The 24,626-nt window shown below is 46.5% G+C and overlaps 1 protein-coding gene across 3 annotated transcripts; it reads left to right on the top strand.

The window, feature by feature from the left end:
- Nucleotides 1–291: 291 nt before the first annotated feature.
- LOC104698502 (tRNA N(3)-methylcytidine methyltransferase METTL2) lies at nt 292–24,270 on the top strand. Of its 3 annotated transcripts, none has more exons than XR_005603686.1 (10): nt 292–410; nt 1,948–2,039; nt 5,789–6,150; nt 7,419–7,468; nt 8,096–8,156; nt 9,358–9,497; nt 10,264–10,370; nt 10,554–10,619; nt 11,891–12,155; nt 23,688–24,270. XR_005603686.1 is itself a non-coding variant. In XM_039565727.1 (9 exons), the coding sequence occupies exons 1-9, from the start codon at nt 322–324 to the stop codon at nt 12,040–12,042; spliced, it is 1,119 nt and encodes a 372-aa protein (XP_039421661.1). In that variant the 5' UTR covers nt 292–321; the 3' UTR covers nt 12,043–12,784. The 3 variants fall into 3 exon arrangements, 1 of the variants encoding a protein (XP_039421661.1); XR_005603687.1 differs by lacking the exon at nt 23,688–24,270 and adding an exon at nt 16,870–23,398; XM_039565727.1 differs by lacking the exon at nt 23,688–24,270 and having other exon boundaries at nt 11,891–12,784.
- Nucleotides 24,271–24,626: the final 356 nt, after the last annotated feature.

The following is a 24,626-nucleotide window of genomic DNA, read 5'->3' on the forward strand; positions in this document are numbered from 1 at the left end:
GGCAAGGCTGGCACCGGAGGGGCTTTGAGGTCCTTCCCACCCAAACCGTTCCCGATTCTGTGCCATGTACTCTGCAATGACCCTCCTGGAGCAGGAAGGCTGGACCAGACGAACCCCTATGGTCCCTTCCAGTCTGTCCCATTGCGGGGCTCCCTGGAGTGCGGGATATCCTCCAGAAAGGTTATCTTTTCGGGACCCCTTCCCGACATTTTTCCGCAGCACCACCGCAGCGGACACCCGTCCCACGTGACCCCGCCCGCAGTCCTCCTTCTGGTCGGACCGCGCGGCGCCGCTTCCGCTTCCGGTGCCGGCCGGCCCGTCATGGCGGCGCCCAGCGAGGCGCGGGAGCGGCGGCCTTTCGGGAGGCGCTTCCTCACCGACCCCGCCCGGCTCTTCCAGCACAATGCCTGGTGCGTGAGGGCTGCCGCCGCTGCCCGCTCCAGACCCCCGGCAGCCTCCCGGGGAGCTGCTGTCCTGCGGTGCCGCCCCGCGCCCGGCGGTGGGGTGGGGGTGGCCGGGGTGGGCTCGCCGTCGCCGCTCCGATTTGCGGTGCCTGTGGCCAAGCGCTGCGTAATGAGCCAGCCCCAACCTGCCCGCTCCGCCTCACGGGGCCCTGACCGCGGTGGCCCCCCTCCGCTCCGGGCTCGCCTGGAGAGACCCCTCCCGGGCGCGGAGCGGGCTGAGGGAGCGGCGGGCGCAGGGCCGGCGGCCGGACAGCGGCTGGAGGCAGGGCGGGAACCGGCATCCCCGGGCAGGGCACTGCCCTGTGCGGCCGCGGCTCGGGAGTGCTGGTCCCGGGGGTCCTGAGCGCTCGGGACTGATCCGCGGGGGTCCTGAGCACTTGGGTCTGAACCCTGTAGGGTTCTGAGCCTTGGGGGCTGATCCCCACGGTGTCCTGAGCCTTCCGGACCGATCGACAGGGGATTCTGAGCCATTCTCATCCCCTCCCGAAGCAGTAGTATTCCTCAGGCTCCTCTGGTTGTAGCAATTGTTTTATTACTGTGGTTAATAAAGGTAAATTACCCGCTGTCAGAAATCCACAACCTATCATTCCTTCCATGAGGTTGTGCCAGGGTGTGTGCTTGGAACAGGAGCTCTTTATTTGGATACAGAAGTTGTTTTCAGTCAGTTAAACATCCAAATTCTCTAATTTGCTGGGAACTGAAGGTATTTTGCATTTTTGAGGTAAATAGATCCACTTTTGGTCTCTGGCTGCTATACCTTGTTAAGAATTGGGTGTGTTTAACTTGTAATTAAGGGATATTTATATGTGTCAGCCTGTCATTCCTTCTGGGACTATTCTATATTAAAGGTATGTAACAAAAGCATATCCCCAGTTTTCCTGTGGAAAGTCTTAGTAATCTGTTTCTTCACAGACTTAACATTTAAGCCTTTGTGAGTTGAAATCAAACCACTAATTCCTTCTGGGACAAGAACTGCTTCTTGGGCCTTGTATTCTGCTTTTCATTCACTTTTTTTAATGAAAAAAGGCCGAGTGAATCACTTTAATGACTGAATAGCTGTGTGTGTGCATTGAAGTTATTAATAATTCTTGTTGCTTTAAAGCTTCCTGCATATTTTTCTCATAATTTGATTTAATTTAACACTTACCTTCCAAATAACCCAACTGCCTTTTTTGTTTCAACTTGAGAAAGACAATGTAGTTTTGTCCTGAGTGCCCTCATGGTTTTAGCAAGGATCTATTCCCTCTAAATTTGACTGAGTATCCAAAATAGAACAGATTTAGGATCCTTTCTGTTTGCAATTCCATGAGCTCCTTCAGGACTAGGACCTGCATGTGCTGACTGTGGGCTGTTGTGGTGGTGCTGGGCTGGAATTGGGGATCACACCTGCACCCCTGTCCATTTGGAGGGCTCTCCAGACATTTCTCTTTCCCTCTCTCCTTGTACCATGCTTAGCTCCAGTTCATCTTATTTTTCACAACAGGGACAATGTGGAGTGGTCAGAAGAGCAGGAAGCCAGTGCCAGGAGTAAAGTTCAAGAGAACAGCTCACAACTATTGCCACAAGATAAACAAGGTACTTTTGGAGAGTGTCCTTATGCGAGTCTTGGCTTGTGCCAGGAGTGGAACAGTATGGCCAGAGCCACATCAGAACATCATTAATTCCTCCCCTCTCCCAGTCACTCAGAAGGCTTTAACACGTGTTTGATAATGGGAAATGGAGGAGGAGGAGGAACTTCTGTTCTTAATTTACCTCTCTGTGACTCTTCCGTCTTCTCCAGAGACGACTCCTGGCTGGGAGGAGTCAGATCAGGTTGAGCTTTGTCATGTTGTGTATGTTTAAGTACTTGTTAGTGTTCATTGTCAACAAACCTCTTTGAGTGTAGAGTTGTTGCCTCTGCTTATTTTTGCTCTTTAAAGCTTAACTGCTAGTAGCCAGTCTCTTTTTGCTGGCTTGCTGTGAAGTGAGCCGTGATCCAAGCTGATCTTCTCTTTGAAGAGTCTGATAAAGTGGTGTCCATATCTGTCTCTACAGAGTGAACAAATTTCATGAGAAGAATTTCATCAGAGAAAGAAAAATTATTTTATCTTGATTGTTTGTCCTCAGATAGACAGCAAAGGGATTCCAAAGCTTTTCTCTTATTTGGCTTAAAGGATATTTATCCATCCAAAATGCAGAGCTTAGCTGTCTCTGAATCAAGCTCAAGGTGCTCAGTTCTGTGGTTAAGTCATGGTTGAAGCCATTCTGAATGGTCAATAATGCATTTCCTCCGCACCTGGTAAAGATCATCCAGTCCCTCAAATGGTGGTGGAATGCTTCTTTGGTGTGATAAGAAACTTGTTTGACGATGATATCTTGATACCCTGCCGAGCTCAAGGGTGGATCTGCTTCTTTGGTTCAAATTAAATTGAGTGTGTCACCCGTAAGATGATGCTGAGTACTACTGGAACTATTGAGACACTTCCATATAGCTCCCAGTTGTGTTCACAATAGCAAATTAATTACACCAAAGAGTAACCCTCCTAATTTCTTGGAATCCTAGCAGTATCCAGCAGTTTTCCATTGTGATGCCCATTGTGTTGAGTTCATTTTAAAATCTGGTTAGCATTAAAGGGTGCTGTCTGTCATGCTTTGAGAACCTATATACAACTAGGAAATTGTGGAGCAATTTGCTGTTGGAGCAGTTTGTCAGGGCTCCATGATGTATTTCCCAGACTGAACAATGGAGGCCAGTCAAATGTTGATGGTTGCTATTCACTGGAAATCGTGTGGAGACAATGGGATGGCTGAAAAGTAGGGAAGGCAGCCCAGGCAAATGTGCCTGAAGGGTCTGGTAGTTTGAGAATCAGAATGTCCAAGGAGGAGAACAAAGGCAGAGTATTGGTCATTATAGCTGTATTATTTTGTGGACTTCTTGGGGATGTCAGGATTTGTTCTGGAGAAGGAGGGAAGCTCTCTGGGTATGTGGAAGATGTGTCTCATGGCTGGGAAAAGAAAGAGAAAGAAGTCCAAGTTTCCTTTTGAGGCTCCATAATTAGCCTCCTTGCAATTCGGGAGGTCTTCCCTGCTTCTCTTCCGGTCTTTGTGAACAGTTCCTTTTGTTTGCTCATCTTTTGCAGAGTGAAGGGGTGAGTATGGGCTTGGCTTTGGGGGTGTGCTTACAAAGGCGAGCAGAAAGTCCGGAGTCCTTATCAGGAAAGTCTCTGGAGGAATCTGGCTTGCCCACCGATGGCGCTGTGAGCTAATACCCCAAGAAGGGACTGGAACAAGTATGATGTGAACTTTTCTGGCTGGAAGTCTTACTGAAAAATCAACATGGTCATATTTTCACTTTAAATGTGTTTCTTGTATGATCTCTGTCAGCTGGTCCTTGATTTTTTGCATCTGTATTGTTACTGATCCTTTATTCAGGGCTTTGAAAACACCAGGCTCCGAGGTAAATTAGCTTTGAATAAAGCTTCCCTGCATGTGGTTTGGAGTATAACAGCTCTTCAATAGCATCCAACAGAATTTCACACTAATTTAACAAAGGAAGAGTACAGTGTCTTGTTCACCAGTGTAATGTGGCAAAAATGTGGGTGATCTGAAATGGCTGGGCTGGAATTTTGTCCCAGCATCTCAGGTAAGCATTCCACTGCAGTCAGGCTGCCATGGGATTGTTGGAGATGAGAGGGAATCAGGATTTGGTATTTTTGTTGGATGAGAGTGTTTCAGCCCCAGAAGCCTTGCATATTCCTGCTAGTACATGGGAGAATGACAGTTCAGGACAGAGCATGCTAGGGTTTGGATCAATAGCACTTCTTCCAGCATCAGCAGTCATTGAATTCTTCCATGCAGACAGTGAGTTGACCTGGCCATGGTCACTGTGACCTACAGTGAGGTCATGGTACAAAGTTACTGCTCGTGTCTAATATCAGACATTAAAGTTTCCTTCAGCTTGGGGTTTAAGGACAAGGCTTCTTAAAAGGAGAAAATCCTTGTAGTTGAAGTAAAGAGATTATTTTTATATATAGCTCCTTGTGCTGCAGGTCCTACTAAAAATAGACATATGACTGATTAGTGGTTCTTTGTTAAAGCCATTTTTGTCTATATTTGGCTGAGGCTACATATTTTTCCAAGTGTTCTGGGTTCACTTTACTGTCTCACTTTGAAACAGTTTTATGTTCTTCAGGAAGACTAATAAATAAACAGTTATATATAAATTATATATATTTATATATACATATTATATATATATATATTATTTATATATATATATATATAAACCTAATAAATAAACGGTTCAGCTAATAATGGCCTCCAATCATTTTTATTCAGTAATGCACTTGTTGCCGTGCAAAGATGGTTGAGGAATTACTTGTTATTGGAATGCAATTGGGATTTCTGGTCGTGGTTGTTAATGTCTCTAGGTGATTCCAAGCATAGGATGCTATAATTAGGTGTGAATTCCCAGGACAGAGAACTCATCACATTGATGAAGTGACAGAAAGTCGCTTGGATTTGTAGCTTCACATGGAAGAAATAGTTCCCCTAGACTGTACTTGATCTGAAATTTGTGAAAGTGTGTGGAAATAAGTTTGCAGATGACTCGAATTTCACTTGGTCATGGCTTTGTAAGAGCTATTCCAGCTCCCTGTAATACTCACCTTGCTCCTGGAATGAGCCGTTTGTGAAAGTGCTGCTGCTCATATTAATTCTGTTCATCTTTAGCCTCTCCACCGTAGCTCTCCGCTGGTACTTTAATGCAGTGGTCACTGTTGACTCCCCTCTTTTGTTTTAGTTCATAAATGCTCTGACACACATAGAACTACGGAAAGCAAAGTTGACTGGACTGCAGCAAAACGTGGAAAACATGCTGTCCTGTAATCTGGAGGATTGCATAAATTCCAACTGAGCTTCCTGCCAGGCCTGGAGAGTTGACTAATTTTTCTGTTTCTCCACCTGAAAATAGGAGCAGTGTGTTGGACAGGAGCTTTCAGCTCCAGGCAGCTCTCACAAAATTCCTTTGGAGTTGTGCTTGACACTTATTGTCACCAGGCTCCAAATTAATTGTTCAGCGAACTGAACAAGTTAGAGATGGAAGTAAAACCTGGATTTCTTCATTCCAGTCTCCTTCAAAAAGACTTTTTCTGTTGCCAGCTTCCTTTAAATCCTACCAGGAGACAGAGTTTCCTCTTCTCTCTCTTTTCCCTTTTTAAGCTGTAACCTCTCTTAGTAAAGCAGGTTGGTGCATAGATATCTGCAGTGATCCCTCACTCTCTGAACTGATTAAACCCTGAGACCTTCTGGTTTGTGTCTGGTGATGTTTTTGCTTGTGTTCACAGAGGAATATGAGGTGAACGCTAAGAAATACTGGGATGACTTCTATAAAATCCACGAAAATGGCTTCTTCAAGGACAGGCACTGGCTGTTCACTGAATTTCCTGAGCTGGCACCTAACAGGAACTCAAGCCAAAATGGAGATTCTGTGCATGAATTTAGTAACACAGAAGAATCCAACAATGAAGGGCTGGGAAGCTGTGAAAATGGCCATTGCTCGTTGGAAACCAGGACAAAGAGTCAGTTAAACCTGATAAAAAGCCCAGCTGGGGGCTGCACAGGGGAGTTGGCTGCACAGAAGGACAGTGAGCTGAGTCAGAGTGATGGGGATTACCCTGGATCAGCTGCATCTTACCGTATACTAGAGGTAAGAGCTGTACATCAAAGTCACACATCAAAGCCTCCCTTGTGTCAATGTGACTGGGACATAAAAATATGTATCACTGCCAAACAGCAAGGGACCAGACGATTGCCTTCAGTCAGTAAAATGCAAAAATAAGAGGGCAGTTTAGAACTGAACTGAATCTGTTGGGATTCTTTTGGTTCAGACTCTGAATTGGCAGAGCACATGGACCATAAGAAGTTTACAAGTTTAAAAGATAAACTATTGCTATCAGATGTTCAAACAAGCATTTAAACATCATCTTTTGAAGAAGCTGATTCTTCTATTCTGTATAAAGCTTTCCCTTGTCATTTATCTTTTGCATGTTTGTGCTGACTCCTGTTTGCCTTGAGAGGTGCGAAACAAAGTAATGAAGCCAAAAATGTAAAGATGCTCTTGGGTTTGTTCCTTAGAGCCATTGTGATAACAGGGAATCCCAGACTGGTACAGGCTTTGTCTCAGAGAAGTCTGTGGCAATTATAAATATTGGACTCCTGACAGCTGGTTGTGACCTTTTGCTCTGCCACCTCTAGTTGTTCACTGTAGAATTACTGGATTTTTTAAATACTTAGTATTTTATGAAGGTCCTGCCCTTCCAGGGAGAGTTAGTATGAACTGTCCTGATTTTTTAATTTAATCTTTAATCCCTTTTAAGATTTCCTCAGACTTTGGTGTTCTCAATGTGCCTTTCCTGTCTCACCTGAGCACTTTGAGTAACATCTGTCACTGCAAACCCTCTGTGGTGTTTTCTGCTCAGTCTGTTCCAGTTTTACTGATTCCTTAAACATTCAGAGGCAAATTCCCCAAACCCAGTTGTGTGAGCCATGATCTCTTCAAATAGGAACAAGCAGAAGGGGCAATTAGAATAAAGCAAACTTAACTTCTCTGTTGCTCTGATTTTCTATGGAAGTGAACGTAACTCATCCATGGCCTTTACCAGTGCTTCAGTGACTCATACTGGTTGTTATGCTTGGGATTCCAGAAAAAACAGCTTTCAAAAGAGTAACAATATATAGCTCGTTATTAAGATTTCCATAAGAACTTGCTTGGTGGTTTCCCACACATGTAATCCTGTTCCTCAGACCTTAACACGCTCAGATCTCGCAGGGACACGTTAGAATGGTCACTGCCATGCTCAGCTTTACTCGTGAGTTGCTCTTTGTTCCATGGCTGTAGAGAAATGATTGGAAATTATCTGCATGGACGTGCTGAAGGAATTATTTTCACTGTGTACATCTACTCTGTTCATACAGGTTGGCTGTGGGGCTGGGAATACAGTTTTCCCAATTTTACAAACCAACAAGTAAGTAGTGACAAGACAAGAGGAAATGGCTTCCCACTGCCAGAGGGCAGGGATAAATGGGATATTGGGAAGGAATTGTTCCCTGGGAGGGTGGTGAGGCCCTGGCACAGGGTGCCCAGAGAAGCTGTGGCTGCCCCATCCCTGGAAGTGTCCAAGGCTGGGTTAGACAGGGCTTGGAGCAGCCTGGGACAGTGGACGGTGTCCGTGCCCATGGCAGGGGTGTGACTGGATGATCTTTAATGTTCCTCCCAACCCAAACCATCCTGGGGTTCTGTGAAGTAATTCTCAGTAGGTTTTTACCTGCGTGAGATACCAGCCTCTGAAAAACAATTGGAAGAATGTTCCATGTGTTCCTAGTTTAGACAATCTCAGAGAAAGACCAAATGCAGATGGTATCTTTGCCATCTGCAGCTTCAGGTTACTGTGTTTTGAGCTTGGAAGCCCTTGGTTTTAGATCCAGAAGCAAAAGGAAGCAGTCAGTTCCATATGAGAATAATGGGCATAAAGGAGCAATGGAATCCACCAGATTTTGCACAGAAACTAAAGCCCAGGATTTCTGGGCTTTGTGCACTTGAAACACTCCTTAATTCCTTGATATAAATGATGAGTTTCTTTGATTTATTGCAGTGACCCAGGCCTGTTTGTTTATTGCTGTGACTTTTCTACAGCAGCTGTGGATCTTGTCCAGGTAATCTCAATGGTGACTTATGAAAATGTGGGAAGTATCTGGGGCCAGTTGCCTATTAACACAAATCTATCCCAGCTGCCAGTGACTCTCTGGCTGTGCTGGCAGCTTTCTGGTTTTATCCAGCCCTGGTGCTGACCCTTACACTGGGAATTGTGGAAAATGAGCCATCAAAGATTGTAGAAATGAGAGAAGTAAAAGTTCTCAAAATGTCACATGGGCAGCAAACAAGTCAGCCAGGTTTTCTTCCCCTGTGGTTGTCAGTACTTTTCTCAATACAGTGTTCTTTTAGCTGAGTGACTTGAAAACAAACTTGAGCCTTGCAAACATTCAGGCTATTTTTTAACAGGAACTGAACCTGGCTTTGGCTTGTGTGTGTGTTGCTGCCACCACAGTTCTGGGAACATGGTCTGATTACTTCTGCACAGGCAGCTGAGGAGGGATCATGCTGTGGAGCAGGAGGCTGGGATTTAGTCAAAAGACAAATTCCACTAATAAATTTCAGGTCAAGGCAGAACTGAGAATATATGAAGTATCAAATGCAATCAGTCACTTCCTGGTATGAGAGGGGAGCACAGCACCGGAGTCAGCATCCATTTCCTCCTCTGGATATGACACAAGCACTGTTTGTAGAGGCTTCTGCAATCTGTAGCAGCAGCTTTAGAAAAATACACAACTTCTAAAAGAAGTCTAAATCTGATTTTTAAGAGTGTAGCTGTAGGCAACCAAGTTTGATTTTTGGGGTATAGGGAATATCTGCTTGTAGATGAAATGAATACTGATTTCAATGATGCAGAGAGGTGCCCTGACACTCTCATTTATGTAAAGGTTTCCAATTTATCAGTATAAATCTCTCACTTCTTACTGCTGTTAGTGGAAACTCTGACCTTAAAATTGGGATAAACCCTGAATCCAGTTTGAGGGGTTTTTTCAGTGCTGATTGTCTGATTGTAACAAGACCAAAGCGAGATGTGTACATCTCCTGTGTGTAAATCTTTTTTTCACATTTCACACCAGTTCCTTGCCTGACCAAGGAACATACCTGACACAGAAGTCCAATGAGGCTGAAACAGATCTCTGGACACGCCACTTGATTATGTGGAAGTCAAAATACTCCATATAATACTAATAATCCATATAGTCCAGCTAATACTGAGATTAGGATCTGCTATTAATGTTCTTAATTTCTCTCCCTCAAACACAGAACAATGCAGAATATGATACTTCTCGCTGCTTTGCATTTGTCCATGACCTGTGCAATGACCAAAGTCCCTTCCCAATGCCAGAAGAGAGTCTTGACATTGTTATTCTTATCTTTGTCCTCTCAGCAATTCTCCCGGAGAAGTAAGTTTTAATAATTCCTTCTGATTGCAGAAGATAGTTCTTCTACAATCAGAGTTCTTTAATAATCTCCTATCAAGGAAAATTAAAGTTTGTTTTGTTTGTGGTCCAGTTTTTCATGAAGGCTCCAAAAATGAAATTTGCAGGTTTTTGCTGTTGCAACCAATTCTTGCAGAGAACAGGGTGATTTTGGAGTGCTAAGTGGCTGCAGGAGATCATTGCTGGGGTCACTGTTCTGAGCCCCAGCCACAGTGAGCATTTGCTTTGGAAAGTATTCTGCTGGATTTTCAGGCTCAGAGGGTAGATGAATTTCTCACATAGGAGGTGGGAAGAAGGGAGGGTTCAGGTTCAGAAAACAGGTAAGGAAAGTGCTGTGGTCTTAGTGTGATAGTTGTTACAACCTACACTAGTCTCTTTTTTTTTTTTTTTTTGTATCCTTTAGTTTTACTTCACAACACTTCTCTTCAAGTTCACTTACTACTTTTTTACAGAAACCAGTGGAAATCCTTTTGTAATCAGTAAGAGAGAGCAGTTAATCCTTGCTGTGGCAGGATGTTATCCTCGTAGGAAAAAAAAGCAAAAGGGAATGTCAAAAAATAGAGGCCAAATAAAATCAACCCACCTGACTCTGGGAGAGCTCAGAATGCTGCTGACTTTGGGTAGCTCTTTATATGAAGTTGAAACATGTAGAACTTTATTCCATCTTTTTGGAAGGAAACAAGCATGATTTTGCAGCATGTTGAGCACTCCTGGTTTGTTCTCCTCTCAGGATGCAGTGCATCGTGACCAGACTGAGTCGCCTTCTGAAACCGGGCGGAATGATCTTGTTACGAGATTACGGCCGCTATGATCTTGCCCAGCTTCGGTTTAAGAAAGGTATTTCCTTTCCCCTGGGAGCTTTTGCCCCATCACTAGTAGATTCTGCTTCTCTGGAGCTGTGTCTGCCCTGTTTAGAGGCAGCTCATTAATTCCCCAAAGCACAGTGTGTGCTGGAGAAGGGTCTGTTGTTGATTTTTTTAAATGATCAGTGGTAACTGTTTATATCTGTCTTGCCTTTAGGTCAATGTCTGTCTGATAACTTCTATGTGAGAGGTGATGGCACCAGAGTCTACTTCTTCACACAAGGTAGGAGGCCAGAAACATGTCTCTGACCATCCAAAAACATGCCTCTGACTCTCCTCACCGCTTCTTGTCCCTGTGCCCTCCAGTTTGGCCGCTAGATCTTTCCAGCCTCTTTCTTGGAGCACTGCGAAATGTTAAGTGGCTCCTGATTAAACAGTGACCCAGGCTTGTCAGCCTCTTGTGCAAGCATGGCATGGTGAATTCCTTAGTGGAAAATCCTTTAAGAGGAAGACTGGTGTGTTTGCTACCCTGGGAGGAGTGGGATTGGAGGAGCTCTCCTTGTATCTTGCCTGCAGATGATGGAGGGAGATGGACACCACTCAGCAGAAGGGTGTGGTTCTTCGTGGAGCTTAGGCGGCCCCCCCCCCAGTTCTGCTGCTGCTTGGTGTTAGCAGCAATTGTTATTCTCTGTTTATCACCAGTTGCGCCTCCAGTCCCTCCACTGCAGGCCCCTGTGCACAGCCAGTTGTAGAGCAGTGGCACAACTGAACTGTTCCCCACTGCACAAGTCTTGTTTGGCACAGCAAAACTAATGTTTAATGCATGTTTGGCAAACACCTCACAATGGAAAGCATCTGATAAAGGAGCACAAGCTGGGACCTGTCAGGCTTTTCCTACAGAAACTCCAGACAAACCACGTGCTCTGGGAGTAAGCTCTGCTGCTCAGCAGGACTGGGGCACTGTGAGATTTATTTGCTTGGTCAGGAATACCTGCGAATGGAAGTGTTGAAGCCTTGAGGGCTCTTAGTGCATTAATTGGGCCTCAACAGGGTGTTGGTTTTAAGGATTTTTTTTTTTTTTTTTACCAAATTTAACCTTAATGAATCCCATTCCCCCTCCAGCCTAGGCAGCACAGATCTTACTGCCACCATTTCAAAGCGTAGGTTTAATCCTGTTCTTTGCTCTTGTGGACTCTGAAATTCCTCTGGGCAGGGGGGAAGGAATGGCTGTCCCAACTCGCCAGAAGATGCTCCTTAATTGGTTACTAGAGGTAGTACCCATATCTGAAACTGCTGCTGTTTTCTTTGTCAAGTCTCTGTAGTTCTAGATGTACTCCAAATAATTCTTTCCTTCTTTGCTAGAAGGGAAACTTGAGAAACTGTGATATTAAACTCCCCTAGTAAAGTAATTAAGTCGTGTTTGATTATTTCCCTGCCAGGGTGAGGCCATGGGTTTCCTCTGGCCCACCTTTCAGCTTAGCTTAGCCTCAGTGTGAGAGGGTATCAGTTAAAGAAGAGCTATGGCCTCCTCAGTCTCCTTCTCTTTGCTTCCAGATGAATTAGATCATCTCTTCACCACAGCTGGGCTGAAGAAAATCCAGAATCTGGTTGATCGGCGATTGCAAGTGAACCGTGGGAAGCAGATGACGATGTATCGGGTGTGGATCCAGTGCAAGTACTGCAAACCCACCGTCCTTCAGCCATGAGGCGTGTGGGCTTTGGGCTGGAGCCTCTTCATCTCCTCCTGGTGACATGTGTGTGGTGGAGTTCTGCACAGCCAGGACCTCAGTGCCTTGTACCATGCCTGGCATCACTTCAAGTGAGTTTTGCTAGGGACAAATGCCCTGAGAGTAGAGCAAGCAGTATTTCAGATATCATAAAATCACAGAATATACCGAGTTGGGAAGGACCCATCAGGATCATCAAGTCCAACTCCTGGCCCTGCACAGGACACCCCAACAATCCCACCCCGTGCCTGAGAGCATTGTCCAAACACTCCTTGAGTTCTGGAAGCCTCGGGGCCGTGACCATTCCCTGAGGAACCTGTTCAGTGCCCAGCCATCCTTTGTGGGAAGAACCTTTTCCTGATATCCAGCCTAACCCTCCCCAGACACAGCTCCAGCCATTTCCTCTCCCTTCAGGAGAGTGAAGAGATTGGTTCCTGCCCCTCTGATGTCCCTCAGGAGGATGTTGAAGATCCCAGTGAGGTCTGACCTCAGTCTCCTCCAGCTGAACAGACCATTTGCCCTCAGCCACTCCTCATACAGCTTCCCCTCAAGGCCCTTCACCATTCTCATGGCCCTTCTCTGGATGGTCTCTAGTGGCTTAATGTCTTTTTTATATTGTGGTATCACAGAGTCCCGCTGTGGTAGAGAGGAGAAGAGAGATCCAGCAGGCAGGAATTGTGCAGCAAGATTGATTTATTTAATTATTTTACTACTCTTTTATAGACTTTTTTCTTCATAGTCTAGTTGGACAAAGGATCAGCCCCCTTTGGGGTGATTGGCTAAAATCCTGAAGCATCCATTGTCAAAGTATTTTCCTACTGTGCCATAAACAAAGCTCAGCAAGGTCGCAGGTGTTCATGGTTTATAGAACTCTGCTGATATCTTCCATGAGAGAAAAAAGCATCCCACAGGACTGGAAAGAGCAAGAGAAATTCTTGCTAGCAGCAATATTTGTATCCACATTGTGGTGCCCAAAACTGCTCCCAGCACTTGAGGTGAGGCTGCCCCAGAGCAGAGCAGGACAATCCCCTCCCTGACCAGGGATGCTTTACCTAATGCTCCCAGAGCACAGATGTCCCTCCTGGCTGCCAGGGCACTGCTGACTCATGTTCAACTTGCAATGGACCACCCAGTCCATCCACACATGCAGGGTTGCCCCGTCCCAAGTGCAGAATCCGGCACTTTCCGTTGTTGAACTTCACACGATTGGTGATTGCCCATTTCTCTGATTTGTCAAGGTCTCTCTGCAGGCCCTCTCTGCCCCTGAGAGACTCGACAATTCCTCGACAATTTAGTGCAGACAGCAAACTTACTTAGTATTCCTTCAAGTCCTATATCCAGGTCATTAATGTGGATGTTGAAGAGCACAGGTTTGAGAAGGGAGCCCTGTAAATGTCATGCTACTGGTCTGAGTTTTAAAAATTATTTATGGTTTTAACTTAAGAAATGGTCATGGTGTCTAACAGCAGCTGAGCAAGTTGAGTAGCGACTTGCTCATACTCAGAATTTCCACATGAAACAGGAGAGATCTGACCGTATCTCTGTCTTGTGTATTCTTGTCTTGGGGACAAACATACAAAGGATGAATCCGCTCTTCTCAGCGACTGCTCACTGATATGAATCTCCTGGCCAGCTTCTCTCGTGCAGCTATTTCCTAGTCATTCAGTCACTCAATCCATGAGTTAAAATACGTTGATCTGAGGGCAGGAGCTGAGACCGTGTGAGTCTCTCTGTACCAGCGTTCCCTGGATGCCTCAAGGTGTGGAAATAACCTGTGGAGAAAGCAAATGATGCTGCTCTGCCCTCACTGTCCACAGGGATATCTGCCCAGGGAACCAGCACGCAATAGCTCAGGTGCTATAAATTCCTCACAGGCAGGGTTCAGGTTTCAAAAGTTTGGTGCTGATGTTTGGTGCCAGTTTTGCAGCACCTCCAGAGTGCAGCAGATGAGAAGCAGCTAACAGGACCAGGGTTTATAAATAATTACCGGCTTTTTCTACTGGCTGCAGCTCCCAGGTCACAATCTGCCCTGTCATGGTGATGTGCTAAACCCAAGCAGATGAGACACTTTCTTTGATCTGAAATCTGCAGGATGTCTAGTTTTTGCATTCTTGTTTAATTTCTTAGAGGAAGCCAACACTGTGGCTTTCAGAAGGTATTTCCCCACCTTTGACACCTTTTATCTCAGCTTGTTTTCTTCTGTTATTTTTAGGGCGTGGTACAACAGGTATTAGAATAAGTCTCGTGCTTTTCAATGGTGGTTTGATTCATATAAATTAGGCTTGCAAGAACCTCATGTGCTTGTGTGAGCCTGGGCCACCATTAGGGAACTACAGTTTTCTTCTGTTACAAGTTGCGCTGGTGTCTGCCCTTTAGTTGAAGAAGAGAAAGCTTTGGCTGGTATCTCTTGCCTTGTTTTAGTTCATGAAGCATCAAGATGTGTTGTGTGTGTCCTGCTGGCTGAAGAGCAGTTCCCCTGTATTTTGTTAGCCAGACACTCATGTTTGGAGCTTGACATTGCCCAAGAGTGTCACCTCTAGAGCCACATAGGTTATGAAATAACTGCCATCTTGAACCAGAGGAGAGGGGGTGTGCTAGTTTGAAAACAAACCAATGGGAGGTCACAAGTCAGAACTACAATTTGATAGGAAAATTAAAATAAAGGCAGGAAACACTGTCTTAACCTGACAGAGTAAGAATACAACCTGACACCCTGTTGGTCAGGGTGGTGGTAGCAGACTGATTAAGTGGTGGCTGCAGTCCTCTTTGAAGTGATAGATACAGTTCTATTGAAGCGGTGATCCTGTAGAAGGGTCTGCTCTTCCTCTGAATGTCCAGTGATAGTTATGTAGCTCTTGTCCTCTGGAAATCCAGTAGGTAAGGGCTGACTGTGGTGTTCCAAACCTCAGATTATATCCAGGTAGGAATGCTTGGTTCCTGCCCCTGGGCGGAGCATCTCACAATGCGCTGATGTAATTTTATGAGTCATGCAGTGAGGCCTCGATGGCCCATTAACAGAAAGATATTTCTCCAGAGGGAGTTATCAGGGACGTGTCATGGAAGAGACAAAGAACACTGCCCCACCTGGTTTTAACAGCTTATGAAGATGGTGATAGAGTACATAACCCCCGGTTACATGCTGCACTGTAACCCAAGACAGGGGGTAAAAAGCTGAGGAAATGTCATCGCTGTTTTTGGAGAGCCTGCAGGACCCCTGGAGAGATGGACCAGGAGCACCCTGATTTGGGAAGTGTGGGAAGGGACTGGGCAGTACTTCCTGCTGGGCATGTGTCAGCATGATGAGTTCCTAACTTCCATGTCACTGTGTCATCCTGCAGGTATTGCTTTGTCTGCTACCTGAAGGCTTCTGGGTCAGGACATTTCAGCCCTCCCTGGGAAAGGTTACCCAGGGAATCCATTCACAGCACACAGGCTGCGGTGCTGGGACAATGGAAATGCACCATTGCTTTTTTGTATATCTGTCTCTTTTAAATAATGTTGAATGAAATCAAATTATTTTTTTGGAGGGGAATGGGAGTCAAATATCTGGGAAGAGAATTCTTGTTCAGTTTGTTGTAGTGTATTTTCTAAAGGGCCAAGAACCTTTCCATCATCTGCAAATGAAACAGGAGGAGGTAAAGCTTCTGTCTTCTGGAGCGCATTTGGCTTCTGCTGAGCACAAGCCTGACGCACCCCAGAAGCTCTGCAGTCGCTGCTGTGTTTTCATGCTAAACCTACAACGTCTGGTTCCCTGGCAAGGCTGAGGCCTCAGGCAAGGTCTAGGCAAAACACAGCTCAAGGCCTCTGGCAGCAGGTGAGCAAGCTGAAGTCTCCTCAGCTTAGCAAGAGCCCTGTGAGCGTTGGACCTGACGTGACTCGTGTAACCGCCTCAGTGACAGACCTCCTGTGTGTTACTGGGGCCTCAGGCAGTTCCTTGGGGTCCTTTCCCTCTTGGGCCCTGGAGGAAGACCTCTTCCCAGGATAGCTTTATCTCCCTGCAAGAAAAATTCTTGACTGGGGTAAACAATCAGCATAATTAGTGTGAATTAAAGTAATTTGAAAAATGCCTTCTTAATCATCCAAAGGCTTGAAAGCAGTGCAGGAAAATATGTTTTTAATTATAAACATGATTTATGTAAAGTTGATGGACTCCCCTTTAAATTCAAACTCCTGAACGGGAGAAAATGAAGGCTATTTATTTGTTTGTTTGTGCTTTCAAGGTTGTATGCCAGTTGCCTGGTTTTAACTTGGGCTTCATGCAAAAACTTGCAGCCCTGTGAGACTGGAGCCAGTGAAGTAGCTCTTTGCCTTTCTTAATGCTCTTAGTTCTGCTGCAGTATTTAAGCAGTCACTCAGCAGGGCCCATGCTGGGCAGACGTGCTTTTGTTTCCAGTTCTCTTGGTGGTGTTCAGAAAGCAACAAGTTAATGGCCTTGAATTGAGCCAGGCCTCCTACAGACAGATACTGTTTGAGCTTCCTTCACTAATCTCTGCCAGCTCCTGTTCTCTCAGAAGCTGCTCCGCTCCTGCCACTCCAGGCCTTGCCTCCCACACAGCTCTGCTCAGGTACCTCGGTCCTGACTTGCAGCAGCTCCTGCCATTCCCACCTTGGGCCTGCTGGGCAGGCTGGGTTGCTCAAGCTTTCCAGCATGTTCAAAGGAAATCTCCAAATTGACTTTTACCATGCTGAAAAGCCAGGTTAAGTGCCATTAGTGTTTTGGGGGGTTTTTTTCCCCTCTTCCTTCTTAGCAGAGTAATGTTACCTTTAAAGCCTTTCTGAGAGTTTCTGCTCTGATTTTGTTCCCAGCATTCCAAGTCTTGTGGTCTGTGGCTTACAGGCAATGCCAGCGTGGCCTGATGAACCTCCCAAGCAGAAGAGATGATTTCATAGCCCTTCACATGCATTGCCCCAGCGATCTTGGAGCCAGGCATTGTTACACTTCGAAAAATCTGGTCCTGGCTCTTGCCAGAAGGTGGTGGATTTCCTTGGAGATTCATAGATTGTTTTGGCTGGAAGGGAACTTTATCATCACCTATTGTGACCCCTCACATAATCCTTTCATGTAGGGATAATGCCAGCAAGCCTGTGACTTGGATTTGGACTTGGAACTAGCCCTTCAGAAAGGGTTTTGATCCAGCCATGGTGCTGAGGGCTCCAGTGAAGGACAAAGAAGCTTTTGCCTCCCCAGGTACATCATTCTTCTCGGAGCATCGTGGTTTCACAGACAAGCTGTGAATTGGGAGGCAGGAGGGAACAGGGGAGGTGATGTGAACAAGAGGCTGGGGGGATATTTCTGATGCTGCCGCTTCAAAAATAAGTAAATTTTCACAGCATCTTCCTGACAGCACAGCAAAGTGAGGACAGCAGTCATCCATAGTGATTTGGATAGTTACAACACTGGTCATCAAATTCTTCTGACCAGGGGCGTGTGAGATCAGACACAATTGTCTTCTCTCCCAAATAATTCAGCTCTGTCTTCTCTGGGTATGCCACCACCATTTCTAATCTGCAGTGAGTTCTCAAGCTCTAGGATAAATGAGACCTGATTATTTTCAATAGAAGAGAGATGTGAGCAGAGGGAACCTCCTTGTGCACACACCAGCAGCTTTTGGCACTGCATTATAACAAAAGCTGGAAGAGCTGCTGTCATTGGCATTGGGATGAGCCCTGGCTTGTCCCCACTGGATTCTTTACAGGAATTGCAGACCCAAACTGAACTGAACTGTTTTTTCCTGAGCACTACTGAAAGATGCACAGGTTTTACTGCCTAGAAGTGAGGATGGGGCTGCAGGGATCATGTTATTATGGGATTTGGGGACCATCCTTCCATTCTGTAAACACAGATGGAGTGAAACTGAGTCATGCAGTCTGTGTTCTGATCAGTCAGCAGGATCTGATTTGTCAGTCAGAGAAGTGCCGCCATTTTTGGTTTGGTGCCATATTGGGGAAAATAAATCCATGAGGGAGAATGCCACAATCAGGACAATTTTTGCTATTGTAACTATTCCTCTTCCTTGACGGGGATGCCTGGCACACATCCTCGTGTACAGTGTCCCTAGACACTGACTTCAACAGAAACTCTGATTTTAACTTGTGTTTCAGGGCAAGACAGAAATTACCAGAAAAACAAGTATCAGGAGGAATTTTTTGGAGGACCTTCCTGCAAAGTGAGGTGCTCTGGAGGAAAAGGAGTTGTCAGTTCTGTGCTTAATCAGCAGAGCTCTGGAGTTTGTGCTTTTAGGTCTCGCTGAAGGCAGTAAGTTCCTGTGTGTAACTGCCCAGCTGAATGGGAGCTTGTGTTGATTGAAAAGTGGGACATTGCAGGAAATTACCTTTGTAGGCAGCCCTGAGTGCTAATCTGAGCTAAATAGGATACAGCATGAGCCAGAAGAGCACAAGCCAGGCCTGGACACAGGCAGGGAAAGGCAAGGCAACCTGAGCCATGTGTGCCTCTGCTTTTCCCTCCTGCCCGGGGGTTGTATGGCATGGCAGTTGTCATGCCAGTGAAGGTTTTTATTCTTGGTTTTTGACCCACAGTGGGATGAGCAGGAAATGGCAGCAGTTGGAAAGCAGTGATGGCAGAGCTCACTGGCAAGTCTTACATGTCAGCACCTGCCAGCAGCTCCCAGCCTGTTGGTCCATGGCTTGGTTTCCAGGAAAGAAGAAAATCCTGGTGAGGTTTGGACACTGCTGTTCTAAATTCTGCTCTCTGGTGTTAACCCCAGAGCCCTCACTGCAAGCACCAGCATAGCATGGGAACAGCAGCTTGATTTTGGGGTGGAGTGTGACTGCTGTATTGAGGTTGTCTTTGCTGTCCAAAGGACCCTTGTAGCTCTTGCAATTTCATGTTATGTGGAAGTTAGGGAGTTCCGGGAGATTGCCAAATCTTTGGAATATGAAACTTACTTTCAGCTCCTGTGAAGTGGGAAGCTACTGTTGGCAGTCCCTGGTCGCAGGGGCCAGGTCACACCTCTGTGCTGTGTGTGGAACATGAGGGGATCTGCTCAGGTGTAAGGAGAGAGGTACCACACTTCCCCAAGGTCACTGGATGTGGCTCCAAATTCCTCATTTGGAGATTAAATTGCCTGAACTCCCCTCAGACTCTTTCTTCATCCCTGGGACCAGGCTCAAGGCATGCTGCATATCCCCCTCACCTGGGGAGCAGTACCTGGGCAGGGCCACCTCACTGCAGTCTGTAATTACGCAGCCACATGGCTTTTTCCACATTCAGTGTCATTGGTGGATGTGAAGAGATTGCACAGAAAACTGACTCTGGCTTTTCCACAGCTTCAAGTGACTTCTTCCCTACTGAGATGAGCCTCGTTAGGAAGGTTGAAATGTATTTACAGACATTCACAAAGAGGCTGAATATACTTAGAGAAATGTGTGTGCAGTAACTCCGGCTTTACAATAGGAGGTTGATTTAATTTTCCTCTTACACAAATCTCAGAGCAGTTTGTCTAATTAAGGCTTTCCAAAGCTGTGTAAAGTAGGGTGTTATTATGCCCATTTTATGCAGGAGAAAGAGAAGCAGGGGGCAAACCCTGTTGAGAATAAAGTCCTCTTGTATTCTGGGAAGCCGAGAGTGAGTGAGGACAGGGAAGGACTTGCTGGTATTCAGGAGAATCCCATTGTTTCAGGTGTGCTTTGGGATTGCAGAGTGTTCCTTTCCTACCTGCGAGGTCTGGCTCCCCTCGGCTGGGCCATGGCGGCTGCACAGTTCCAGGTGCCTGCACACAGCTGCCTTCCTCCTCCAGCAGTAGGACACGCATTGCCTTGGATCAGGGCTCTGAGGCTGCACATGGCTGGCTGCTTGTGTGGAGGCTGCTTGTGTGGAGGCTGAGTGGTGTGGATGCTTTCCTACTGAGTTTGGGATCAAAGCCTCCCTAATGGGATACCTGAAGGTGTAGACAGAGGGAGGGGCAGGAACAACTTCAGAGATAAAAACTCCATCGTGTGGGAGGGTGGAGGCTCTCGGAATGGCCTCAGGAAGGAGTCAGGCAATGGCATGTTATCTTTGAGGAGCTCAAATACCGGTTTTCTCCCTAAGGAAGATGAGGAAAGACACTTTTTTAATGTTCCTAGTGTGGCAGAAGCCCTACCCTTAATAGACAAGAATCCACACAAGGGTGACATGGTTTGAATGCCCCAAGCCTAGAAAAATCTTCACTGGCAGCTCATGCCTCATTAGGTCTAACAGAATCTGCTGTGCAGACAAGGGTTGGCCTCTTCAGGATGTGATGCCTGGAGGTGACATCATCCCCTGGTGCTAAAATCTTTAAAAGCCTGTTGAGTGTTGTACTCTCGTGGGTTTTGGTTGGGTTTTTTTTTTCCCCAGTACTATAAAATGTTTGGATTTGAGATCACTGATGCCAGCTTTTACATTTTAAAGGTTCAGGCTGTTTGTTGTTTTTTTTTTCTAGTCCTCAGCTGCCCATGTCCTGGTATCACTGAGGAATCTCAGCTCTTCTTTTGTGTGTCTTATATCAGTAGATTTCCAGACCTTGTGGCAGTACAGAAATGCTTAGGAAAATGCATTTAGAATATTCCACAAGCCTGGAAAGCCGAGGCAAGGAGAAGTCACCAAAAACATGATTAAAAAGATGAGAATCTTGACTTCTGTCATTTTATCTTTTCAAAATTCAAGGCAGAAGGAACTTGTTATGTACTCTGTTAAAATTTCTATAAAATCTTACCCAATTTTGGTCTAATCTAACCTGGGTTAGCAGAGAGGCTGTGGTGGGAAGGCAGGGCTTGCTGCTGTTTTGCTGAGCGTGCTGTGCCTGTGGAGGGGAGCTCCAAGCTCCGGTCGAATCCAGTGACAAAGAAAATGGCTGCAGCAGCTGAGTTGTTCTTCAAAACATGATACAAGTGCTGTGTATTAGGAATATCACTGACATCCAAGGAGGCTGAGACAAGAAGAGGAGAGCTACCACAGGAATGTAATCAGAGGCATTAACACTGGTTGATGGCAAGATCTGGAGAGCGGGATGTGCACAGGAATGATCTGGCAGAGCTGATGGTGGAGGAGGGCTGGCTTGTCCCTATGGATGAGATAATATTTAGTCAGCCATGTACATACTGTGTTGCTCATAACCAGCTCCTCTGAAAGGACCAGAGCTCAGGGGCTCTTAAAAAGTTAATGAAAAAAAGGGAAAACAGAAGAGTTTCATGTGTCGCTCAGGTGTGAGTTTTCCTGCGTGAGACTTCTTGGAGGTCCAAATAGTCTCTTCTCATAGTGTCTTGTCTTGCTGGGCCAGAACGTGAAACACACAGAAACTGCTCCCAAACTGTAATACAATGGGGAAAATCAAGTTGAGGTCAACAGAATCTTGGTTTCTAACCTTACATTGGTTTAGTTTTGAGGCTTTATAAGATTTTAGAAGTAGTATCTTAAATTAGAATTTCTAATTGAATCAAAAAATTTCCTGTACAAAATGATGAACTATTTACGTATTCCAGCCACTTTGAAGCAGCAAACCTTTCCCTGTAAGAACAGGAACAAACTGACCTTTTCTGACGAGAAGCACATTCCAATAAGTTGCCTTTTCTTATTAAAAAAAAAAAACAAACCCAAACAACTAAAAAGAAAACAGTCCACCAATTCTCTGCTGAGTCCAAACCTGGGGGATCAGCTCCCAGGAGAGAAGACATCATACAAAGTAGTCCAAGTGTGATGTGTCAACACTGATAATGGTATTTTTACCTGAGAGACCTTTGCTGTTCCAGAGAGCCAAATATCAAATGTGCTGGCGCAGCACAGTTGGAAGCGTTGCACCAGGCTGGGCTGTGCGGTGCATCCCTGTTCAGGGCTGTGTCCTGATGGAGTGTAGGAGGAAAAAGTTCTGAGATCACTGATCACTGGGAAATTTATCCAGTAACTTCCTTCCTACTGTTACCTGACAAACTTGTCTAAAATCCCTTGTACCTACCTGTACCCTCCTGACAGCAAGCGGAATCCTTAAAGGCTGCTCTGAAATTGTTGCTTACAGCCAGAAATACAGTTACAATTTGTTGATTCCTTCCCTCTTTGTGCCACAAAGGGACCAGCTGCCATGTCTGGTGTGAGGTGCAATTTTGGCATCTTGGAAAGGAAATTGCAGCTGGAAGTGTTGCTCTGAGCTGCTCTTTGGAGGATGAAGGTGGAGAGGACCATAGTTGACTGTGTAGCAGAGAAGAGTAGGGAAGGATGTGACTACAGCCAAGGATGAGCTGCTGGACATCCAGGAGCAGAGCTGAGCTAGCAGAGCCCTTGGACTACAAAGCACAAGGGCTGCCTTTCCAGAATGTACTGAAGGGCATGTGCCCCAGTCCTGAATTTGAAAGTGAGAAGAGAAACCCCAATCATTTCAGAGGAGTGCAGGGCAGGAGAGGGGGAGTCACAGGAGGAGGATGGTGCAACCTCAGTTTATCTGTTCCTTATCAAACATCACCACATCCTGTTCCAGCCTGACCCGGCAGAGCCCATGGCTGTGGCCTTGGGTCCTCTGTCAGGCCTGGAACTCAGCAGCGCATCAAGGGATGTCTTGGAAAATACTCCTGGCTGCAGTGGATTCTTCAGGAGGCTCTCCCTGGGAATTTGCTCCTGCTAGAGGACGGGAGAAGAGGGGCATTGGTCGGTCTGTGATTTCAGTGAAAATGACAGTGAGCAAACAGCTCTCGGGAAATGACAGAGGTTGTGGCTGCCCCATCACTGGAAGTGTCCAAGGCTGGGTTGGATGGGGCTTAGAGCAACCTGGTCTAGTGGAAGATGTCCCTGCCCATGGCAGAGGGTGGGACAGGATGTGCTTTGGGGTCCCTTCCAACACAAACCATTCTGTGATTCTGTGACAGCGAAAGGTTCTTCTGGTGGCCTACATGGAAATACTGATGGCATTGTGATCCCTGGCAATGCAGTCCCTGGCAATGCATGGAGAAGGAGGAAGAAGTGCCCCATCAAGTGCTGTCCAAAAAGCACAGGAAAAATTAGACCAAAGTGACCCCCATCACCCCTAAAACACAAAGGTGGGGGACAGTGCCATAGACTGGGTGTTACTGGTGTCCAGTTCCTGCCTGGCACTCTGAGGAGGTGAACTTCTCCCTTTGGAGTTGGAGGGTTTTCTAAGGGCAGTGAAGGGGAAGCCAGAAGAGCTGGGGGGTTCAGTAAGTCAGTCCCTGTATTGGGTGTAACAGCTCCCACAACTTCTCCTCTCTCCACCCAAAATCAAACTGAAATGCACAAATGAAATTTATACCTCCTTGAACAATGTTCACTGCAAGTGGTCCTGTTAACATTCCCTAAGTGGCTGTGATTAGCTACCAACTGATGGAATATTTACTCCAGGATTTTTTCTTTAAAAAAAAAAAAAACACACAACCACAACACAACGCAGACACAAAACACTATTTATTTAATTATTTATTTTACAAATTCCTGCCACCGGTCGTGCTGAAACTGTGACTTACGGAGCAGGAGCTGAAACTGGAGTGGCTCTCATACTGAAAAAAAAAAAAACATATTAAAGCACAGGAAAAGCAGCTTGTACAAGCAGGCAGCGCTCCCAGAGCCATTTGCTGCGCCGAGTTAACAAAGTACGATAAATTAGCAATTTTAAAATAACACAACTTCCCCCGTCGCCTTGCAGGAGCAGTTTTTCCACGATGCGCTGCCGGCTCCTCTCCACATCCCTTTTGCCAAACTAGTCAGTTCCAGTTCGGTCATAAATCGATCGATGTCACGCAGTGAAGCGGAGGTGACGGGCGTCCCTCGGCGTTCCCAGCCCTGGCGAATCCTTTATCGAGCTCCAGGAACCTCCGCTCCCATTGCTAATCCGCGCCTGCCTCCCCTTGGACAGGCCTGGCCACTTCCTTTCCCAACAATCCTCTCCTGCTTGTTTGCTTTTCGGAAAGCTGATTCAGCCTTGGAGCGAGCGGGTGCAACACCCGCAGCGCTCTGGGTCCTGCCCCGCCGCCTGCAGTGAGCCAAATGAACTGCGATGGAATCGCTCCATTCCAGCCAGGACAAGCCCTATCTTTATTATTTTGAATTTTGGGACTGTTTTCCTGAGTGTGGCAGCACCTTGGCGTCGGAAAGGCGAGAGCAGACTGTGTGTCGTGGGGGCTGCTGGGGCACCTGGGTTGTGTCTCACACACAATAATATCCCTGTTGGATCAGCCCCGAACCAGGGGCCCGGCCCGCTCCGGGTGGTGTTCCCAGGGGGCAGGCATGGAGTGGGGATTAGCGGGGGGTGCTGTGATGCCCTTGCACCCTCTCTCGGGGGAATGGGGGTGGTTTGGGGAGTGAGATTGCTCATGGGTGTGCAAGATGGAGACTGGAGGGGAAGGGAAGAACTGGGGGGTGCATGGATGTCATAGCTGCACCCCCTCTCTAGGGCATCCTGGGGCAGGGGGTAGGTCAACCTCTGCTCCCCTGGGAGTGACATGTCCCTAGGCCTGCCCTGCCCCCCCAGCCCTGGCTGGCTCTGACCCCTTCCTTGTGCCTGTCACTCCCCAGCACCCTCTGGCCCCCTTAGGACCCTGACCCTTGCTGCCCTTCCACCTGTGTGATTGCCCCCTGCCCCCCC

This window comes from Corvus cornix, chromosome 27 (assembly GCF_000738735.6).
Source record: "Corvus cornix cornix isolate S_Up_H32 chromosome 27, ASM73873v5, whole genome shotgun sequence".
In the NCBI taxonomy this organism is placed as follows: domain Eukaryota; kingdom Metazoa; phylum Chordata; class Aves; order Passeriformes; family Corvidae; genus Corvus; species Corvus cornix.